The following is an 18,220-nucleotide window of genomic DNA, read 5'->3' as shown; positions in this document are numbered from 1 at the left end:
CTCCTTGTGCTATACAGTAGGTCCTTGTTGTTTACCTATTTTATATATAGTAGTGTGTATATGTTAATCTGAAACTCCTAATTTATCTGCCCCCGCCCCTGCCCTGTTAGATTTGTACACAGGGTGGTGTAAGAAGGACCAAACCATGACAGAATATACCTTATCATAATACTGCTGCCTGGGGGTGGACACAATCTCCCCATCCTCTGAACGGATCAAGCGAGCTAAGAATTCCTCTTTGCCCACTTCAGATGCTGCCTGGCAGAAACATTCCAGAGCCTGGAGAAATAGAAGAATACAAAATGACTTATGATAGACTGTTCCACTTCTAGGTGCTATAAGTCAAGGGTTCTTATACCAACGAAAACCAAAAAAGAAATAAAATTATTTAAGACCGGGCTTCCCTGGTGGCGCAGTGGTTGAGAGTCCGCCTGCCGATGCAGGGGACGGGGGTTCGTGTCCCGGTCTGGGAAGATCCCACATGCTGCGGAGCGGCTGGGCCCGTGAGCCATGGCCGCTGAGCCTGCGCGTCCGGAGCCTGTGCTCCGCAACGGGAGAGGCCACAACAGTGAGAGGCCCGCGTACCACAAAAAAAAAAAAAAAAAAAAAAAAAAATTATTTAAGACCATTGACTGCATTTGCAGTTTCTGTCATATCTAAATTCTCTCTGATGCATTATTTAACATTTTCTTTCATTTATCTAACTTTTTAACTTAAATGCTGTTAGTTAAAAAGTAAACTTTAATAAGAAAATTGACGGATAAATGTGATACACCAACTGTAGCAACATGTTAACAATTGTAGAATTTGAGTGGGCGTATATAATTGTTTAGTATGAAAGTCTTTGGACTTTTCTTTGTTTGAAAAGCTCCATAACAGGATATCAAGAAAAAATTAGAAATGTAAACTACCATAATAGGAAGAAAACCAGAATAAAAAAAAGATATACAACTTCCCAGGTGGTGCAAGGGTTAAGAATCCACCTGCCAATGCAGGTGACATGGGTTCAAGCCCTGGTCCGGGAAGATCCCACATGCTGCAGAGCAACTAAGCCCGTGCGCCACAACTACTGAGCCTGTGCTCTAGAGCCTGCGAGCCACAACTACTGAGCCTATGCGCTTAGAGCCCTTGCTCTGCAACAGGAGAAGCCACTGCAATGAGAAGCCCGTGCACCGCAACAAAGAGTAGCCCCCGCTCACCACAACTAGAGAAAGCCCACGCACAGCAATGAAGACCCAACGCAGCCAAAAAAAAAAAAAAAAGATATAATAAAAACAGTGTAATGGTTTAACAGTTGCTCATCTTTCAAATGCAGTTTACCTTCTGTCCCTCTCCTGTAACCAGGTAACACCGTCCCAGCATAAATCGACAGGAACCAACATTGACTTGACACCAAGGATGTAGCAGCTGAATATAATCCTTAAAGGCATAAAAGATGCTTTCTGATTAGAGAATAAATATTCCTTAAGGAGATACTCATTTCCAAGTTCTTCACAGAGGGAGAGAAGATAGGGGTCAATCAACACAAAAGTTGTATTTCCAGAAATCATCTGGAGATTAAAACTGAATCCCGTTAGTCCATTCTTATACTAGGTTATTAGGCACTTTAAGAAAGCAAACAGGACTGCAATAACACTAACACATGTAAACAAACATGCACTTTCCATTCTAGCAATTTTCCAACTTTTGGTATTTACTGGTTCAACTGACTAGATTCCAGTGAAGGATTTATATGAAGACAATGGTATGTTTTCTTACTGTAAAGAGAACCCAATAAAGAGAACTAACAAAAAAATACTCTATAAAAAATTGTTAGGAATGATACTGCCAAGAGGGAAGTAAAGGAAATCTCTCTGGGGTATGTTTCAGTGTAAATGAGTGTACATTATTGTGGTTCTTACTATTAGCCCAATTAAAATGCAGGAAACATTTACAAAGAAAAAAGTCCCAGAAACCCCATTCTTTACAAGAATGATTGCCCTGAAATGTTCAACAGTACTCACCTGCAATTGTACATACTGACAATTCCCCATCAAACATTCTAGAAAGAGGCAACCAGGATTGCTAGGCCATCTAGTCATTGGTTAAGAAGATTATTTACTCTTTTGGCAAAACTTAAATATATCAATACATGTTAGGCATCACACTCCATGAAATGGCTTAATTTTTAAAAAGAAGGTAAAGAGGGGCTTCCCTGGTGGTGCAGTGGTTAAGAATCCGCCTGCCAATGCAGGGGACACGGGTTCGAGCCCTGTTCTGGGAAGAGCCCACATATCACGGAGCAACTAAGCCCCTGCGCCACAACTACTGAGCCTGTGCTCTAGAGCCTGCGAGCCACAACTACTGAAGCCTGCACGCCTAGAGCCCATGCTCCACAACAAGAGAAGCCACCGCAATGAGAAGCCTGTGCACCGCAACGAAGAGTAGCCCCCGCTCACTGCAACTACAGAAAGCCCGCGCACAGCAACGAAGACCCACCGCAACCAGAAATAAAATTTTTTAAAAATTAATAATTAAAAAAAAAAGGTAAAGGGAAGGTGGCATAGCACACGTCCTTTCTATGTAATTATGTAACTTTAATATTAGACAAGCAGAGTGGAAAGGTTAGATACTAGGAGCCTAGTCGCCTAGATTATAGCTCAGTTAACAATGGACTAAAGCATGTATTTCATCACTGGGTGGTCATTTCTAATTCAAGCTAGTATATTGCACAAGCATACTATGCCAGTGGATACCCAGTACCTAACACAGCGCCTGGCATACAGAGCCATTCAATAAATATTTTATGAATGTATGTTTTAAAAGAGAGCTAGGGCTTCCCTGGTGGCGCAGTGGTTAAGAATCTGCCTGCCAATGCAGGCAACACGGGTTCAAGCCCTGGTCCCAGAAGATCCCACATGCCGTGGAGCAACTAAGCCCGTGTGCCACAACTACCGAGCCTGCGCTCTGGAGCCCGTGAGTCACAACTACTGAAGCCTGCACACCCTAGAGCCCGTGCTCCACAACAGGAGAAGCCATTGCAATGAGAAGCCCACGCACCACAACGAGAAAAAGCCTGCATTCAGCAACAAAGACCCAACGCAGCCAAAAATTAAAAAATAATAAATAAATTATAAAAAAAAGAGGTATCAAATGTGTGTGCACCAATAAAATCTGGCTCAACTCATGAGCAAAAAAACAAATTAAAAGAAAATAAAAATTGGGATATCTGAAAATAAATATCATCTCTTGTTGGGGATAAGTACCCAACCTCATTAAAAATCTTCATTACACAGGCAGAATATTACTGAATCTTAGACTATTTGGATAAGAGAAACCATTCAACTGGCTTTTAAATGAAAGGATACAAAAGCTGCAATAAATAACTGGTAATTGCAGTAATCATCTCAGGCCAGTTCAACTCAGTCTGGCTGAGAGGTGCCTTTGGTTGAGAGAACAAATGAGATATAATGTGTTTTCTTGCAACTTCTTGGAAGAATAACTCCACAATTGTCTGAGGGCTAGATACTTAAAAACAAAAAGTTTTAACAGTCACCAACTTGTGATAGTAGTATCAATTTTCAGTTAAGACAGTCTACCGATTCATTTTATGCCTGTAACAAAGAACATTTTTTATTTCAAAATATAAAATGCATCACTGGTGTAATCAATGCCAATATAAATAAAAGCAATCTGTAAACTATGAAGTACTATATAAATTCAATAAAAAACCCATTTAACATTGTAGTCATTCCTTTTCTCTAGAAAGTGCTTCCAGTAAGTACAGTCCTAAGATTCTAAGTTTTATACCAAAACAATAGAAAATAAATTCTCCAGAATGGTTCTCAAGCGTGAGAGAGGGCTCCTTTTGAATATTTGTTGATGAAGACAAGATTACAAAAGCTATATGAACTTCGCAAATTAAAAAAAAGATTTTGTTGAATTAATCACTGGAGTGTCAATATACAATGGAAAAGCAGCAGTGCATATAAACACACGCAATACCCTTCATTTATGTCTCATCTAGGGTTACATCTGCACAAACCTCTTGTCACAACCAGAGGTCTCAGGACACAGCTTGCTTGTACCCTCTCAAAGTGAAAGCACAGCCTAATCGACCTTTCCAAAGCAAAGGTGGCAAAAGACCACTTTAATGAATATGCAATAAATGCCAAACTTGAAATCAAATGCATACACAGTCCAGTCCTTACCGAACTTATTTGCCATTAAAGCAACAGAGTCAGTTAGTTCCAGTACTGATAAATGTTGAAGATTAGACTCCCTGTGAGGAAAAGGAAAACAAAAAAACAACAGCTCAATAAATTCTCCTATGCTAAACATTACCTCAACAAGTTAGCCTATCAAGAACACTGTCAATTTTATTAACAAATTACACATGAAAGCTCCATTGAAAGCACAAGAAAATCTGGAAAATGAGCCATGGTTTAGATTGTTGCCCATCGTATCATTCAGTGATCCGTCAATGAGAAGCCAGAGCAGAAATTTCTTAAGACCTCCATGCCATGAAAATCTTTCCCTTGCCAGAAAAAACAAAATGGCTTATCTAAGTGAAATGTGAGTCTTGTAGGTACATATTGAATTTTCTTTCTTCTTTTGGCTATAAAGAATCTCAGCCTACCCTTAATAACTAGCACATTTTTATGTGTGGTCTAACCTTCCCCATGACCTCAGCTTATTATTTTGCCTTCAACAGGATTTGTCTTTGCATTATACATACGCATATATAATAATAAATATATATTTATTATTTTCATTCTTAGAAGTTGCCTTTAACCTTTATAAAATGGAGTACCTGAAAGCTCTGAATTTTAAAGGCATATCAGTGCTATAACATAATATTAAAAATTTTTTTCTTTCAGACAATGGGAAAAATAATTAAGCTCACAATTTATTTTTAAAATAATCAGAACAATGAAACTCACAGTGTATCAACTGGAACATCAGTTGCCAAGCACTGACTTCCCCACTTAATGAGGTAATAAGATAAGAGTAGGGGAGCTGTTCGATGTAGTAGGTCTTGCTGAGCTTGAAAGAGCTGACTAGCTCCCCAAATCACCTATACATGGTGGGTGGGTGGGTGAGACAGTAAATAGCAATTAGTAATGATAACTCTTAGGTTCAGGTGGAGGTAGAATAAAATAACACAGTTACAAAGGGCATAAATAAAAGCAACACACACACACATACATAAAAGCAACACACCTATTACATTTTGGGGTAGCAGGCAGCAAAAATATCTACCCATTTAACAGTACAAAATAATAAAAAATAGCTCACCATGTCATGGGAGCTGATGGTGTAAAAGAAAACAACAACAAACAGCTTAACTTTCATTAAATCTGTAGGTTCAGGACTCAAGAAGAGTAACAGGGAAATCTAAGTCCTTTCTTAAGCTTCTGGTCTTAGGTAAAAATAGGTATGACCATTAGAGGAAAATTTTACAAGAATACCAAAAGCTTTAAAAATGTGCATAACTTTGGGACTTCTCTGGTGGTCCAGTGGTTAAGACTCCACGCTTCCACCGTGGGGTGCACAGGTTCATCATTCCCTGGTCGGGGAGCTAAGATCCGTATGCCACGCGGCGTGGCCGAAAAGAAAAAAACATGTGCGTTAACTTATGACCAATCAATTCTAGTTCTTAGAATTCATCCTGGAGATATAGTCAAAGGGATGCAGAAAGTTCTATCTATAAGGGGACAACTGGCAACAACCTGGATGGCCACAGGATTGGTTGAATAAATTAAAATTATAGTAGGTAACTATTAAAAATAATGTTGTATAAAAATACTTAGTAACATGTGAACATGCTGGTGAGATTTGTAAAGTGGAAGAATAAAAACCACCAGATTCTGAAAAATAATATATAGCATATACTAATTTCCTAATAAAATTTAAAAACTATTTGCAGAGAAAAAAAATGGGTGTATAACAAAATGTAAATAGTGGGACTTCCCTGGTCCAGTGGGTAAGACTCCACGCTTCCAATGCAGGGGGCCCAGCTTTGATCCCTGGTTGGGGAACTAGATCCCGCAGGCATGCTGCAACTAAGAGTCCGCATGCCGCAACGAAAAGATCTCGCATGCCTCAACTAAGACCCGGTGCAGCAAAATAAATAAATAAATAAATATTAAAGAAAAAAAAAAGTAATAGTGGTTATCACTGGGTAGAAGATTACAGATGAATTCCCTGGTGGTCCAGTGGTTAGAACTCAGGCTTTCACTGTCAGCATCTGGGTTCAATCCCTGGTTGGGGAACTAAGATCCTGCAAGCCATGTGGCAAACAAACAAAAAAACAAACAAAAATACCCCCCAAAACCTGAAGAAATGGAAGAATCTACAAAGATTAAAAAGAACTCAGTTAGTAAGGGCTGCCCTAAGTGACAGACTCTCAGGAAAGGTTTCTGTTTCTCCTTGGTGTCCTAAACCGATCATCTTCCTAAATGTTTTTTCCTTATTTTTACCTGAAATTCTGCCATTAGCAACGTATTTGATTTAATAAATTCTGATTTAAAAAGTAAAAATATCCCTGGGAGCCCCAAAGGCCTTTCAGCTATTTATACATTAACATGAATTAGTTTAATTAGACTGCTTCCTTGTCAGGTTCAGATGAGTGAGATAAATGGGACTTCTGATGGTGGGCAGAAAGGTAATTTTTGAACATAAAACATTCAGTAGTGGGGGAGAAGAGGGCAGCTGTATGGCAACAAGAGTCTGGTGGCTCTCAGAGCTGACATTCTGCTATGTGCCGGCAGGTCAAGAAGGGGTTTCAGATGTTACAAGCTTTCCCTCAAGTAGTACTTACTGCATCTCCTAGCCTCATTAGTAGCTGCTGTAAGATCAAGAGGTCTCGGCAGATGAGGAAGCGAGTACTGGCAATTTTACACACACTTCTGCACACAATACGCCCTGCTGTGCTACTACCATAGAGCTGGGAAAGATTCATTCGAATATTCAAAGGCTGAGCTGTAATTAAAAAAAAAAAACAAAAAACAGTTAAATGTATCACTGTTTTCTCTAAATCAGAGAGGTACATTTGTTGTTTTGTCATTCACCTGGATTGAATCCCTTTTCCATTTCCACTTCTGTTTCATAATCCATTTCCCGTATAAGAAATCCAATGGCATGGGCTGGGTTCCTAATCTCTTGCAGTTTACTACAAATATCCTCCATCACATTGTCTCTATAAGGAAATTAGAAAACTCCTATTACTACCAAGAATATATGAGGTAGACTCTATATGCCGTATAAGCTAAATGCTCTATGAAACATGAAAACCAGCCACATAACAAAGGAGTAGAGATAATCACTCTGGTGTACAAGATACTTTTACTCCATGTAGAAATTTTTCCCTCATTTATTTTTGGAAATGACAGACAAAATGAATGTGAGAAAAATACTTTTACATTTTAGAATTTATAGCTCAGTTAATAGCCAGACCATAATTCATGAGTCTGTTTCCAAACCTGAATTCATGTATTAGATTTTCTGTTTAAAAGCTGAAATACCTACTGAGAATCACGGCAATTAACTTTAAGCCTCTACTTTGTACACACTTGAGTGTACATTAAAAACCCGATTTTGGGGGCTTCCCTGGTGGCGCAGTGGTTGAGAGTCCGCCTGCCAATGCAGGGGACACGGGTTCGTGCCCCGGTCCGGGAAGATCCCACGTGCCGCGGAGCGGCTGGGCCCATGAGCCATGGTCACTAAGCCTGCACATCTGGAGCCTGTGCTCCACAACGGGAGAGGCCACAACAGTGAGAGGCCCGCGTACCGCAAGAAACAAACAAAAAAACCCCCTGATTTTGGCACTAAGAATTGCTAAATTTCCATTAGGAAATGGACTTTACCCTAAATTCTCCTTACACATCAATAGTGATCAAATCTTCCAGAATCTGTTCTGCAGCCTTTTCTGGAGACTGTAGGTTGTAACAACTCATTTCCATCATTACTGACATATCCATAGTTACTGACTCTCCAATCAGCCGAAGGCATTTTATGAGACATACGACATCCCGAGCAACATCCACATCTATAAGCAAGAGAAAGTTGACATTCATGTCTCAAGCCAATGAAGAGCTGCTAGCTAATATTATATTAAATTAAAATATTAATAATTAAATGCCAGGTATCTATCTGAGGTCTTAAAGATGTTTAGGACTCTTCAGTTTCCCCTAAAATATCTACAATGTGGTAAAGTGGCCAGGAAAAACCACAGTAGAAATCAATGTTTTCTGCATTCATTTGAAAGAAATCATAGGGTTCATGGCAGAAAGGGCTTAAATATGGACATAACAATTACTATTACCATCAGATATGGCTGTCTCATCCTCTGTCAAAAGATTCTCATCAGGGAGGAGATATAAATGGTCCACTAAGGAGGAAGGCACAAGGAAAGACAGGTACCCCTGGAAATACAAATCTTCCAGTTACATTTGTTTTCAGTGAATGTTTAAAGATAAAAAATATTTGAGACCTGAATCTTATCATGAGCTAACCCCAGACAAATCCAAATTAAGGGACACTCTACCAAACAACAGGTGTAGTCTTCAAAAAAATGTCAGTGTCATGAAAGACAAAGAAGGGCTGACAACAGCTGGAGATTAAGCTAAAGAAACCTGACAACTAAATAAATGCAAGATCTTGGATTGGATCCCAGATCAAGAATAAAAATTGTAAGCACAACTGGTAAAATCTGCATATAAACTGTATTATATTATATCAATATCAAACTGCCTGATCTTTAAATTGTGCTGTGGTAATATAAGAATACCCTTGTGCTTAAGATACATGCTAAAATGTGTAAGGATTAAGGGGAATGATGTTTACAACTAACTCTCAAGTGGCTCAGGAAGAAAAAAACATATCTATAGAAAGAAAAGAAGCAATGGAATCTGGTTGAAGAGTATACAGAAGTTCTCTGCATGACTCTTGTAACTTTCAAATTAGAAATCACTTCAATACAAAACAAGATGCAAAAAAGTATAAATAATGCAGAAGAATATTTAAACAAAAATGAACTATAATTTTAGGACCCCCACCCAACAAAAAACCCACCAAAATCCTAAAAGCGAACTACAATATACAATAGACACTACATTCTGAAAGACCCACTGAACAGTCTAAAGGAGTTCTTCTGTTATGTTTCTGCTCTCTTACTTTTTTCAGCAGGCACACCATGTTTGTGTGTGGATTCAAATGTAGGGCAAGAGGATGAGAAAGGCCTTCTTGATACTGAAGACAACAGGCATAGAACTTGCACCAAAATTCCTGTTGTAAATTTCGGAACTCTTCCTGGGAAAATTCATACTCTGTTACACTTCCTTGGAGCTGGCAACAACAAAAAAAACCCTCTTGATACCATTTGGGATCTTTCTCCCCCCAAAACATAATTGTTTAATATCATTTTACTAAGCTATAGGCAAATGAATATCCCTTATGCATTACATGCCATAGACTAATTAAAAGGTTTAGACATTTATATTTCTTACTAACAAGGTCCAATGAACAATTTGAACAATTTCTCAGTACCAATCTACTCCATAGGGAGATGAAAGAAATTATCATTCTTTCTTTACCCAAACCTCACCTCACTTTCAACAGCTAAAGTAACTTCTTTCTTTAGTTCATTCCAGGAGAGATCTAAATTCCTGTCAGTTCCTCGACAGAAAATCTAAAAATAAAACAGACGCAAAGAGACACTTTAGAGTATCACATAATACTAAAAACTGAATGAAAAATACTCCAGGTCAGAAGATACTGAGGTAATATACTATACAATAGAGACTGGACATGCCTGAAACACACATTTACTCTTAACATTGCGCAAATAATTTCTTTTTATAAATTGACTGATTGATTGATTGATTGGCTGCGTTGGGTCCTTGTTGTTGCCCGTGGGCTTTCTCTGGTTGTGGTGAGTGGGGCTACTCTTTTTTGGGGTGCTCGGGCTTCTCATTGTGGTAGCTTCTCCTGTTGTGGAGCACGGGCTCTAGGCACATGGGCTTCAGTAGTGTGGTTTGCGGGCTCTAGAGTGCAGGCTCAGTAGTTGTGGCACACGGGCTTAGCTGCTCCGCAGCATGTGGGATCTTCCCGGACCAGGGCTTGAACCCGTGTCCCCTGCATTGGCAGGCGGATTCTTACCCACTGCGCCACCAGGGAAGTCGTATGCAGATAACTTCTACTTGTGAAATCATAGCAACTTTGAAATAGTTTCTATAGTCCAGAATAAACTATAGAAGCTCATGAATCTGTAAGAATTATAATTGGGTACATCTGGATCATTACAAAAAGCAAAAGGAAACATAACGGCTATTGCTTATCTGGAGGAAGATATAAGATGATGCCCAACATATACATCCTGACTGGCACAAAGGTGAGCTAGAGTAGTGGTGGGGTAGGTCACTCTAATGGGAATAATTCTCCTAAGGCAAAGCTTGTGAATGCCTTACTGATTATTCAATATCTCCGTGTGCAAGAGATACCATGAGAAATCATACATGTGATTACTGTTAATAAGAAGGGCTGATGAGATGAAAGAAATAATACCTTAGAAGAAAGTGACCATGTCATCCTGGAGTTTTATTAGAGAGAAAACAGAAAACATAGAATAGCCAGATATTTAAGAATGTACCTAGAAGAAAAGTCAAGGATCTGGAAACCATAATCACCTGAGAGAAAGTTAAGGAACTGGGTATATTTTTACCCTGCAGAAAGATAACATGGAAGGATTCTTAAAATATTTGAAGAGTTGCTTTATAGAAGAGACATGTTCTATGAAGTTCCCAAAGAAAGATGCCACCTAAATGATGGGGGGTTAAATTTGAACCAATACTGGGATGAACTTTTTTTTTTTTTTTTTTTTGGCCGTACCGCACGGCTTGTGGGATCTTAGTTCCCTGACCAGGGATTGAACTTGGGTCCGGGCAGTGAAAGCGCCAAGTCCTAACCACAGGACTGCCAGGGAATTCCCAGGGTTGAACTTTTAAGTGGCACAGTTTTGAACAGTAAGTCACAAAAGAGCTGGTGAGAGACTTGTCACTGGAGGCAGACACAACTAGAAGCTGAATAGCTGTCTGTCAGAGAAGCCTCAGAAGGTATTTCTGCTTTGTGTGGAGGTCAGATCAGGAGATTCTAAGAAACTTTTCAATTCTATAAGTGATTATTCTATTTTAAATTCATGAAGCTAAGTAGCAATTTAAGAAAGCCTAAGTGACTTTAAAGTAAAGAATTCTTTTGGAAAAAGTTAAGCATCTCTTAAACCATGTAACTTTGAAGCTTAGATTATTTTCTTGAACCTGAACCAAGTCAGACCTTCACTGTACTAACAAAAGGGTAAAAACAGTACCATCAAACCTACCCAAGAAAACTTCTTTCAAGTATAGAGATTATATGCAGTGTAGTATGGTATATCTTTTTACAATAGTGTAGGTACAAGTTTCTCTTTTTACTACTGGCATGCTTCACTAGTCATTGGGAAAGTGCCCTTAATCCTATCTCCCCGCCTGGACTCTTGCTATTTTTATGGAAAGAACATTTAAAAAAATTACAATAGCATTTATAAACACATGTATATACAGTTGCAAAACTATGTTTGGTATTAGTATATGCAAAACAACAAAAATTAATAGTAATCATTAATTATATAATATTAGTAATAAAATAAGAGAGTCTTAAATGAACACTAAGTATTTTCTCACTGACCTGTAAAGCTTTACATAAAGCTGCGTTAATGAATCGCCCTGGTGTAAAAAGACTCTGCAAATACATCTCCTGTTAGAACATTGAAACAAGAATTATTATCATTCTAAAAAAGATAAAATTTGGAAAAATCTGAATGAACAATTCAACACATTAAAACCAAAGGCTGCATTCCTATTACATGAATGTGGAAATTGTGCCCTTCAGCATTTGAGCAGTAACAAGTGGCAGAGCAGTCATATATTTTCACACTGTGAAGCCTGCAGTGTCTTTGAGTCAACTAGATGTACTACACTGAGAATGCTGTGTTCCTCATGGTGCACGTCAGTGGGTTCCACTGGAAAACACAGCTTGTCAAATACCAATCTTAAATGCAAGAGTTGTATCTAGTTTATTAGTGACAAACACTGGTAAGAGAATAATTAAACTAAGGTGGTTTCTACACTATCCACAAAAGAACTCATTTTATGGTTTACATATAAAAGAAAAGGAATTGATAATAATAGGTATTATATGTAAAAAACAAACAAAAAGACCTGCAATAAGCTCTCACAAGTGGGGAAAGGAAGTAGAGAGAACAAAATGGAAAGTCTCATACTGCCTATGGTCTCATTTTGACCAAATTTTATAAACCAAATTTGGCAATAAGCAGCAAACCTGGCTGACCTTCATTCACGTTTCCTTCCTTCTACTGAGGTTCTAGGAGATATTTATAAAATGACCAAAATGGAGAAAAACAAGAATTTTAATAATTAGCATGTGATTTTGGCTTTTAGACAAAAGTTAAGTGCCAATAAACTCTTGGGATTAAAAATTTTGCAATATTCAATTTCAGATATTCAAAATGGGTTTTACAATCCTACAAAGAGTCATTGTTTCAGACCCAGAGCCCATGACCTTTATCTCATTTTAATACTAATGCATCAACTGAAAGTTTTTCTTCCATTTATCTTGAGGATGTCCTTGAAAAACAGGGAAATTGACCTGTTTTGATATTGCATTACCTTTTAAAGTTATGTTCATCATAGCTTATACCTCTTATGTCTAGTTTTTATGCATATATTCACATGGCTAGTATAGTGGACACCTACTGTCTGTGCCTGCCTCGAATCCATTTCCCCTTCTTTTACTAACAAATCCCTTACCTTTCTCTGAAGAACCACTCCTCCCGTACCCATACCCAACTGACTTCACCCTCCACAATAGCAAGGCCCATGCCGGACATGTTTCTCATGCCAAGCCAGAATGTTCTATTCCTTCTGATCAGAGTGACTATGCCAGGAATTAGCACATGACTTAAGCCAGGCCAGTGTCAACTCCAGGGCCTGGAACAGAAGTGGTCTTTCCCCTGGGGTTGCTAAGTTCACAGAAGGCAAGCTTGGCTCAGAAAGCCTGCCGGACAATAAACCCAACAAGGAGGAAAGCAGAATTGAGACAAAGGAGAGATCAAGCCCTGAAGGCATTGTTTCAGCCATGGCTGAAACCAGGTAACTGTGAACTTCCCAGCAGCACAAGCCAATATTCAACTTAAGTCAGTTTGAGGTGGGTTTCTTTCATCTGCAGCTGAAAGAGTTCTGCTAATACAACTGGTTCTTCTCAAACTAATGATCAGGGTAAATCATCTCCTTACATAAGATTTTAGCATTGCTTACTCTGGGGTCTTGATCATCTCTGATAATGATTTCTTCCTCTGGCAGAGGCTGCATAAAAACTGGATTCCACTGACCTGCAACATTACTACAGAGAGAAAAAGTCCATCAGTCTACATAAAGATGATGAATAAAAATGAAGCTTATGTTGTTGGCAGTATTTGGGCAGGGAGGGTCCCATCACTGAACCTCTGCTACTACTGCTTGGTCAATTCTATTAAAAAAGTTTCCAAAAAAAGAAACATATTCAGGGCTTCCCTGGTGGCTCAGTGGTTGAGAGTCCGCCTGCCGATGCAGGGGACACGGGTTTGTGCCCCGGTCCGGGAGGATCCCATAGGCCGCGGAGCGGCTGGGCCCGTGAGCCATGGCCGATGAGCCTGCGCGTCCAGAGCCTGTGCTCCACAGCGGGAGAGGCCACAGCGGTGAGAGGCCCGCGTACCGCAAAAAAAAAAAAAAAGAAACATATTCATAGCAGAGTCTGGACTATAGAAGTGCTCTTACTTGTTCTAATAGGCAGCTTCCTGAAATTAAAACTCTAAACACAAATCTACAAATAATAGCTAACTTTCATTCTGCATTTACCATATGCTGCACATTATACTAGGTGCAATTCTAGATACTATTCATGTATAACTTACAATAACTCTTTGAAGGATACACTACCCTCATTTTTAAGATGTCAAAAGTGAGGTTTAGGGTATCTCAAAGCTAGTAAGTTGTACAACCAGGATTCAAACTCTCACCTGACCGCAGATTCTTTGCTTGAATGCCATCTGTAAGGAGTACTCTCTATCTCCTGAGGTGTGGTTCAGGGTCAATCTGGGGGCAACCACTCCTAGAATTCTATTCTAGAATATAGGGTCATGAGAGACCTGCTTGAGCTCAATTAGTTTACAGCTGACTCTTGAACGACAATGGGGGTTACAGATGTCGACCCTCTGTGCAGTCAAAATCCATGTATAACTTATTCAAGCAACTGCAGATCAAACAGTACTGCAGTATTTACTACTGAAAACAATCCGTGTAATAAGCGGACCCCCCCCCCCAGTTCAAATCCATGTTGTTTGAGGGTCAACTGCAGTTCCAGGGCCGTCAAACTATGTTCCAGGGAATCCTCCACAGGTGTTTCAGGGACTACACAAGTGTTTGATTCAAAATTTGTTTTTAAATGTATTTTGTAACTATTAAAAATGTTAAAATGAATATTATGTACATTAAAAATATCAGATATTCCAAATATATCTAATATTAGAGTTATCATGTTAATTGTGTTATAATTTTATATTCATAAAATACTGGTTTTGTTATATATTGGAGTTCATTTTTTTTTTTTTTTTGCAGTATGAGGGCCTCTCACTGTTGTGGCCTCTCCCGTTGTGGAGCACAGGCTCCGGACGTGCAGGCTCAGTGGCCATGGCTCACGGGCCCAGCTGCTCCATGGCATGTGGGATCTTCCCAGACCGGGGCACGAGCCCGTGTCCCCTGCATCGGCAGGCAGACTCTCAACCACTGCACCACCAGGGAAGCCCTGGAGTTCATTATCTTTTGAAAAAAAAAAGGGATTCCTGCTTTAAAAAAAAGTTTGAGAGGCACTGTATTTGTCCAATCTACTTCTCATCTCATGAGGAAACTGAGATCCCAAAGGGGCTGCAGTGCCTTTTGGAAGTTGTGGGTATCAGAAATAGACTTTGCACAGAAACAAAGAAAATGCACAGATTAGAAGCATTTGGGGCCTTTCTCGCTCCCTGGGCATCTTGGCAGCTGCTCTCGGTTGGGGGTGTCCTGCACCTCAGGCAGGAAGATGGTGCCGGCAAGGAAGACAAAAAAGTCACTGGAGTCGACCAACTCTAGGCTCCAAGTTGTTATGAAAAGTGGAAAGTATGTGCTCGGGTACAAGAAGACTTAGAAAATGATCAGACGAGGCACAGTGAAACTGGGCATCCCTGCCAGCAACTGCCCAGCCTCGGGGAAATCTGAAATAGAGTATTATGCCATGTATCCATCACTACAGGGGCAATAATACTGAACTGGGCACAGCATGTGGAAAATACTACAGAGTATGCACACTGGCTATCACTGATCCAGCTGATTCTGATATCATCAGAAGCATGCCAGAACAGACTGGTGAAAAGTAAATCATGCACAACTTTTCTTTAATAAAACCAGCCACAGCTTGTTTAAAAAAAAAAAAAGAAAAAGTATTCTGGTTATATGCTATCTCTCCCCCAAAAGATGGTATTTTCTTCACCTCATTCCAACTCTAAGAATCCTTATTTTGTCCTAAAATCATAAGGTAAGAAATAACAAAAAATGAAAAAGAAAGTATGTCAGAAAATAGGCAAACCCGGGTCTGAATCCTTTAAATGCAAACATTTGACCTTTGTTCTACATAAAAAGCTCTCCCTTCTTTTCTAAGTATGAATTTGCTTGGGGTAAGGTAGGATGACAGAGGCGAGGGACCCGTACTGTTCAAAGTTGATATATTTCACAACTGTTTGGTTCTCAGCATCATGCCACAAGGCCCAGATATCCGTAGAGGTTAAGGCAAAGTCAATCAGTGTCTCCTAGAAGGAAATGTAGGGGGGAAACAAATAAACAAAAACTCTTGTTAAAACAAGAAAGAAAAGGTACTAAGTTATGGTGACTTAAACTTGTATTAGTAGGAGAGGTAAAAGCATGAAAACAAAAGACAGTACCATGTGAACTTGGTAAAATCCACGTGAAATTTTTTTGCATGAAGTTTCATTAAATATTCCATTTCAAGATTTCAATCCCATTACAACATAGTTAAGTTAGCCAATGTTTCTTTCCTGTACTTCTATGATATGCAAAGGATGACTCAACCTACCTGAGAAGTGAAGAGTGAGGACATGTGATCTAGGCTATAGCGGTTATTCTCAGCGCTCACCAACTGGAAAATGCAGAACTGTTAAAACACAAGTTGATAATTCAGTACTTGAAATAACCAACATGCTATTTTTCTATGCAAGACTTACTACCATTCAGAAGCTAATTTTTAAAAAAAAGTATGGTAAAATACATGTAGAATTTACCATCTTAACTATTTTTAAGTGTACAGATTAGTATTAAGTATATTCACATTGTTGTGCAACTGAACTCCAAAACTTTTTTTCATTTTTTCAGAACAGAAACCCTGTACTCATTAAATAACTCCCCATTCCCCCTCCCCACAGCCCCTGGCAACCAGCATTCTACTATGACCTTGACTGCTACATAATGGAATCTTAACAGTATTTGTCTTTTTGGGGACTGTATTTTTACTTAGCATAACATCCTCAAGGCTCATCCATGTTGCAGCACATGTCAGAATTTCCTTCCTTCCTTTCTTTTTTCGGCCGCATGGCATGTGGGATGTAGGATCTTAGTTCCCCGACCAGGGATTGAACCTGCGCCTCCTGCATTGGAAGTGCAGTGTCTTAACCACTGGACCACCAGGGAAGTCCCAGAATTTCCTTCCTTTTTAAAGTTGAATAATATTCCATTTTATGTATATACCACATCTTATTTATCCATTCTTTCATCAATGAAGACTTAGGTTGCTTCCACTTTTTTGGCTATTGGGAATATTGTTGCTATGAACATGGGTGTACAAATATCTCTTAAATACCCTACTTTAATTCTTTTGGGTATATACCCAGAAGTGGAATTGCTCGACCCTATGGAAATTCTATGCCTAATTTTTTGGGGAACTGCCATGTTGTTTCCCATAGTGGCTGCAGCATTTTATATTCCCACCAGTAATGCACAAGGGTTCCAATGTCTCCACATCCTCTCCAGCACTTGGTATTTCTGTTTTTTCCCCCCATAGTAGCTATCCTTTTGGGTATGAGGTGGTATCTCACTATGGTGAGAAACCTATTTTTAAGTTTATATTTTTACCAAAGTACCAAAAATAATTTAAAACATACACACAATACAAATCAACTCTAGTCAATCTTCACTAAAAATAAAACCCTATAAAATAATTCATGTTTAGTATTTAACTCTGTTGCCAAAACAAAAAAATGTCAAACTCAAAAATATTTAATGGACAATATTTTAAATAATTTTTTGATAAAGAATGTGTATTATAAACTGATAAGAGTGATGAAGATTCTACCCTTATAACACAAGCAACTGTTCACAAGGAAGTACTAAAAGAAAAATATACAGTGAGAGTCTTTTTGAGAGAAAAATAGGAATGTATGAAATATGAGAAATATATGTAATGCTCATATTCATTCTAGCCTAGAGCTGTATTTACAAGCTGCATATCTCAACCCATTAGTGGGACATGAATCAAATTTAGGAGGTCTCAACCAGCATTAAAAAAAATTAAAGAAAAAAGAAAAAGAAACAAAGTATCAGAGTTTATCAGTTCATCACTCATGGTAAAGGTAAACATGTTTCATGAAAACTATTTTCTGTTATATGCCCATCACCACATAGGTATAAAGTATGTAGCAATGCAAAATATTGTAGATTCCAGCCAAAAAGTTGGAAAAATGCTGGTCTAGTGCAGTGCTTCTCAAACTATCTGTGGAAAGGAACAGTGTTTTTTTTTTCTTTAATTTCTAATCTGTTCCAGACTGATACTTTTATGAAATACAGAAACCTTGAATGTCTGTGGCAATGTCACTATAAAAGCTTCTAATGCATTCTCTCACTTTCTACATTTATCTATCTTACTGCAATCCAGTAACAAATAATTTGTGGCCCAGGACCATTTCACAGACCACACCATAGGTCTACAGGACTTCTGTTTGAGATTTTTATTAGTGTCCTAGATGGAAATACAGACGGCATATTTATAACACTGAGGACATGATGCTGGAAATGATTAAATTAATGCACTTATTAACATAATTAGAACC

At 38.7% G+C, this 18,220-nt stretch overlaps 1 protein-coding gene and 1 pseudogene across 3 annotated transcripts in view; one reads left to right on the top strand and one right to left on the bottom strand.

Moving 5' to 3' along the window:
* The window catches only part of NUP160 (nucleoporin 160), a 52,623-nt gene that overhangs the window by 22,947 nt on the left and 11,456 nt on the right, over window positions 1–18,220 (bottom strand). For both annotated transcript variants that reach the window (XM_082628304.1, XM_082628305.1), the window contains 16 exons: window positions 16,195–16,272; window positions 15,813–15,910; window positions 13,350–13,434; window positions 11,701–11,769; window positions 9,587–9,670; window positions 9,157–9,327; window positions 8,306–8,405; window positions 7,864–8,029; window positions 7,053–7,180; window positions 6,803–6,963; window positions 4,923–5,056; window positions 4,191–4,261; window positions 3,348–3,507; window positions 2,004–2,073; window positions 1,321–1,419; window positions 160–279 (listed from right to left, as the gene is read on the bottom strand). In XM_082628304.1, the coding sequence (XP_082484430.1) occupies window positions 160–279; window positions 1,321–1,419; window positions 2,004–2,073; window positions 3,348–3,507; window positions 4,191–4,261; window positions 4,923–5,056; window positions 6,803–6,963; window positions 7,053–7,180; window positions 7,864–8,029; window positions 8,306–8,405; window positions 9,157–9,327; window positions 9,587–9,670; window positions 11,701–11,769; window positions 13,350–13,434; window positions 15,813–15,910; window positions 16,195–16,272 (1,794 nt within the window). The remainder of the gene's footprint in view (window positions 1–159; window positions 280–1,320; window positions 1,420–2,003; window positions 2,074–3,347; window positions 3,508–4,190; window positions 4,262–4,922; window positions 5,057–6,802; window positions 6,964–7,052; window positions 7,181–7,863; window positions 8,030–8,305; window positions 8,406–9,156; window positions 9,328–9,586; window positions 9,671–11,700; window positions 11,770–13,349; window positions 13,435–15,812; window positions 15,911–16,194; window positions 16,273–18,220) is intronic.
* LOC309808235 (large ribosomal subunit protein eL30-like) lies at window positions 14,945–15,792 on the top strand (annotated as a pseudogene). The gene has a single exon. The product of its transcript is annotated as a large ribosomal subunit protein eL30-like (transcript).

This window comes from Mesoplodon mirus, assembly GCF_964341445.2.
Source record: "Mesoplodon mirus genome assembly, chromosome: 7".
Classification (NCBI taxonomy): domain Eukaryota; kingdom Metazoa; phylum Chordata; class Mammalia; order Artiodactyla; family Ziphiidae; genus Mesoplodon; species Mesoplodon mirus.
The sequence above is the reverse complement of the archived record's forward strand: the minus strand, read 5'-3'. Positions and strand labels throughout refer to the sequence as shown.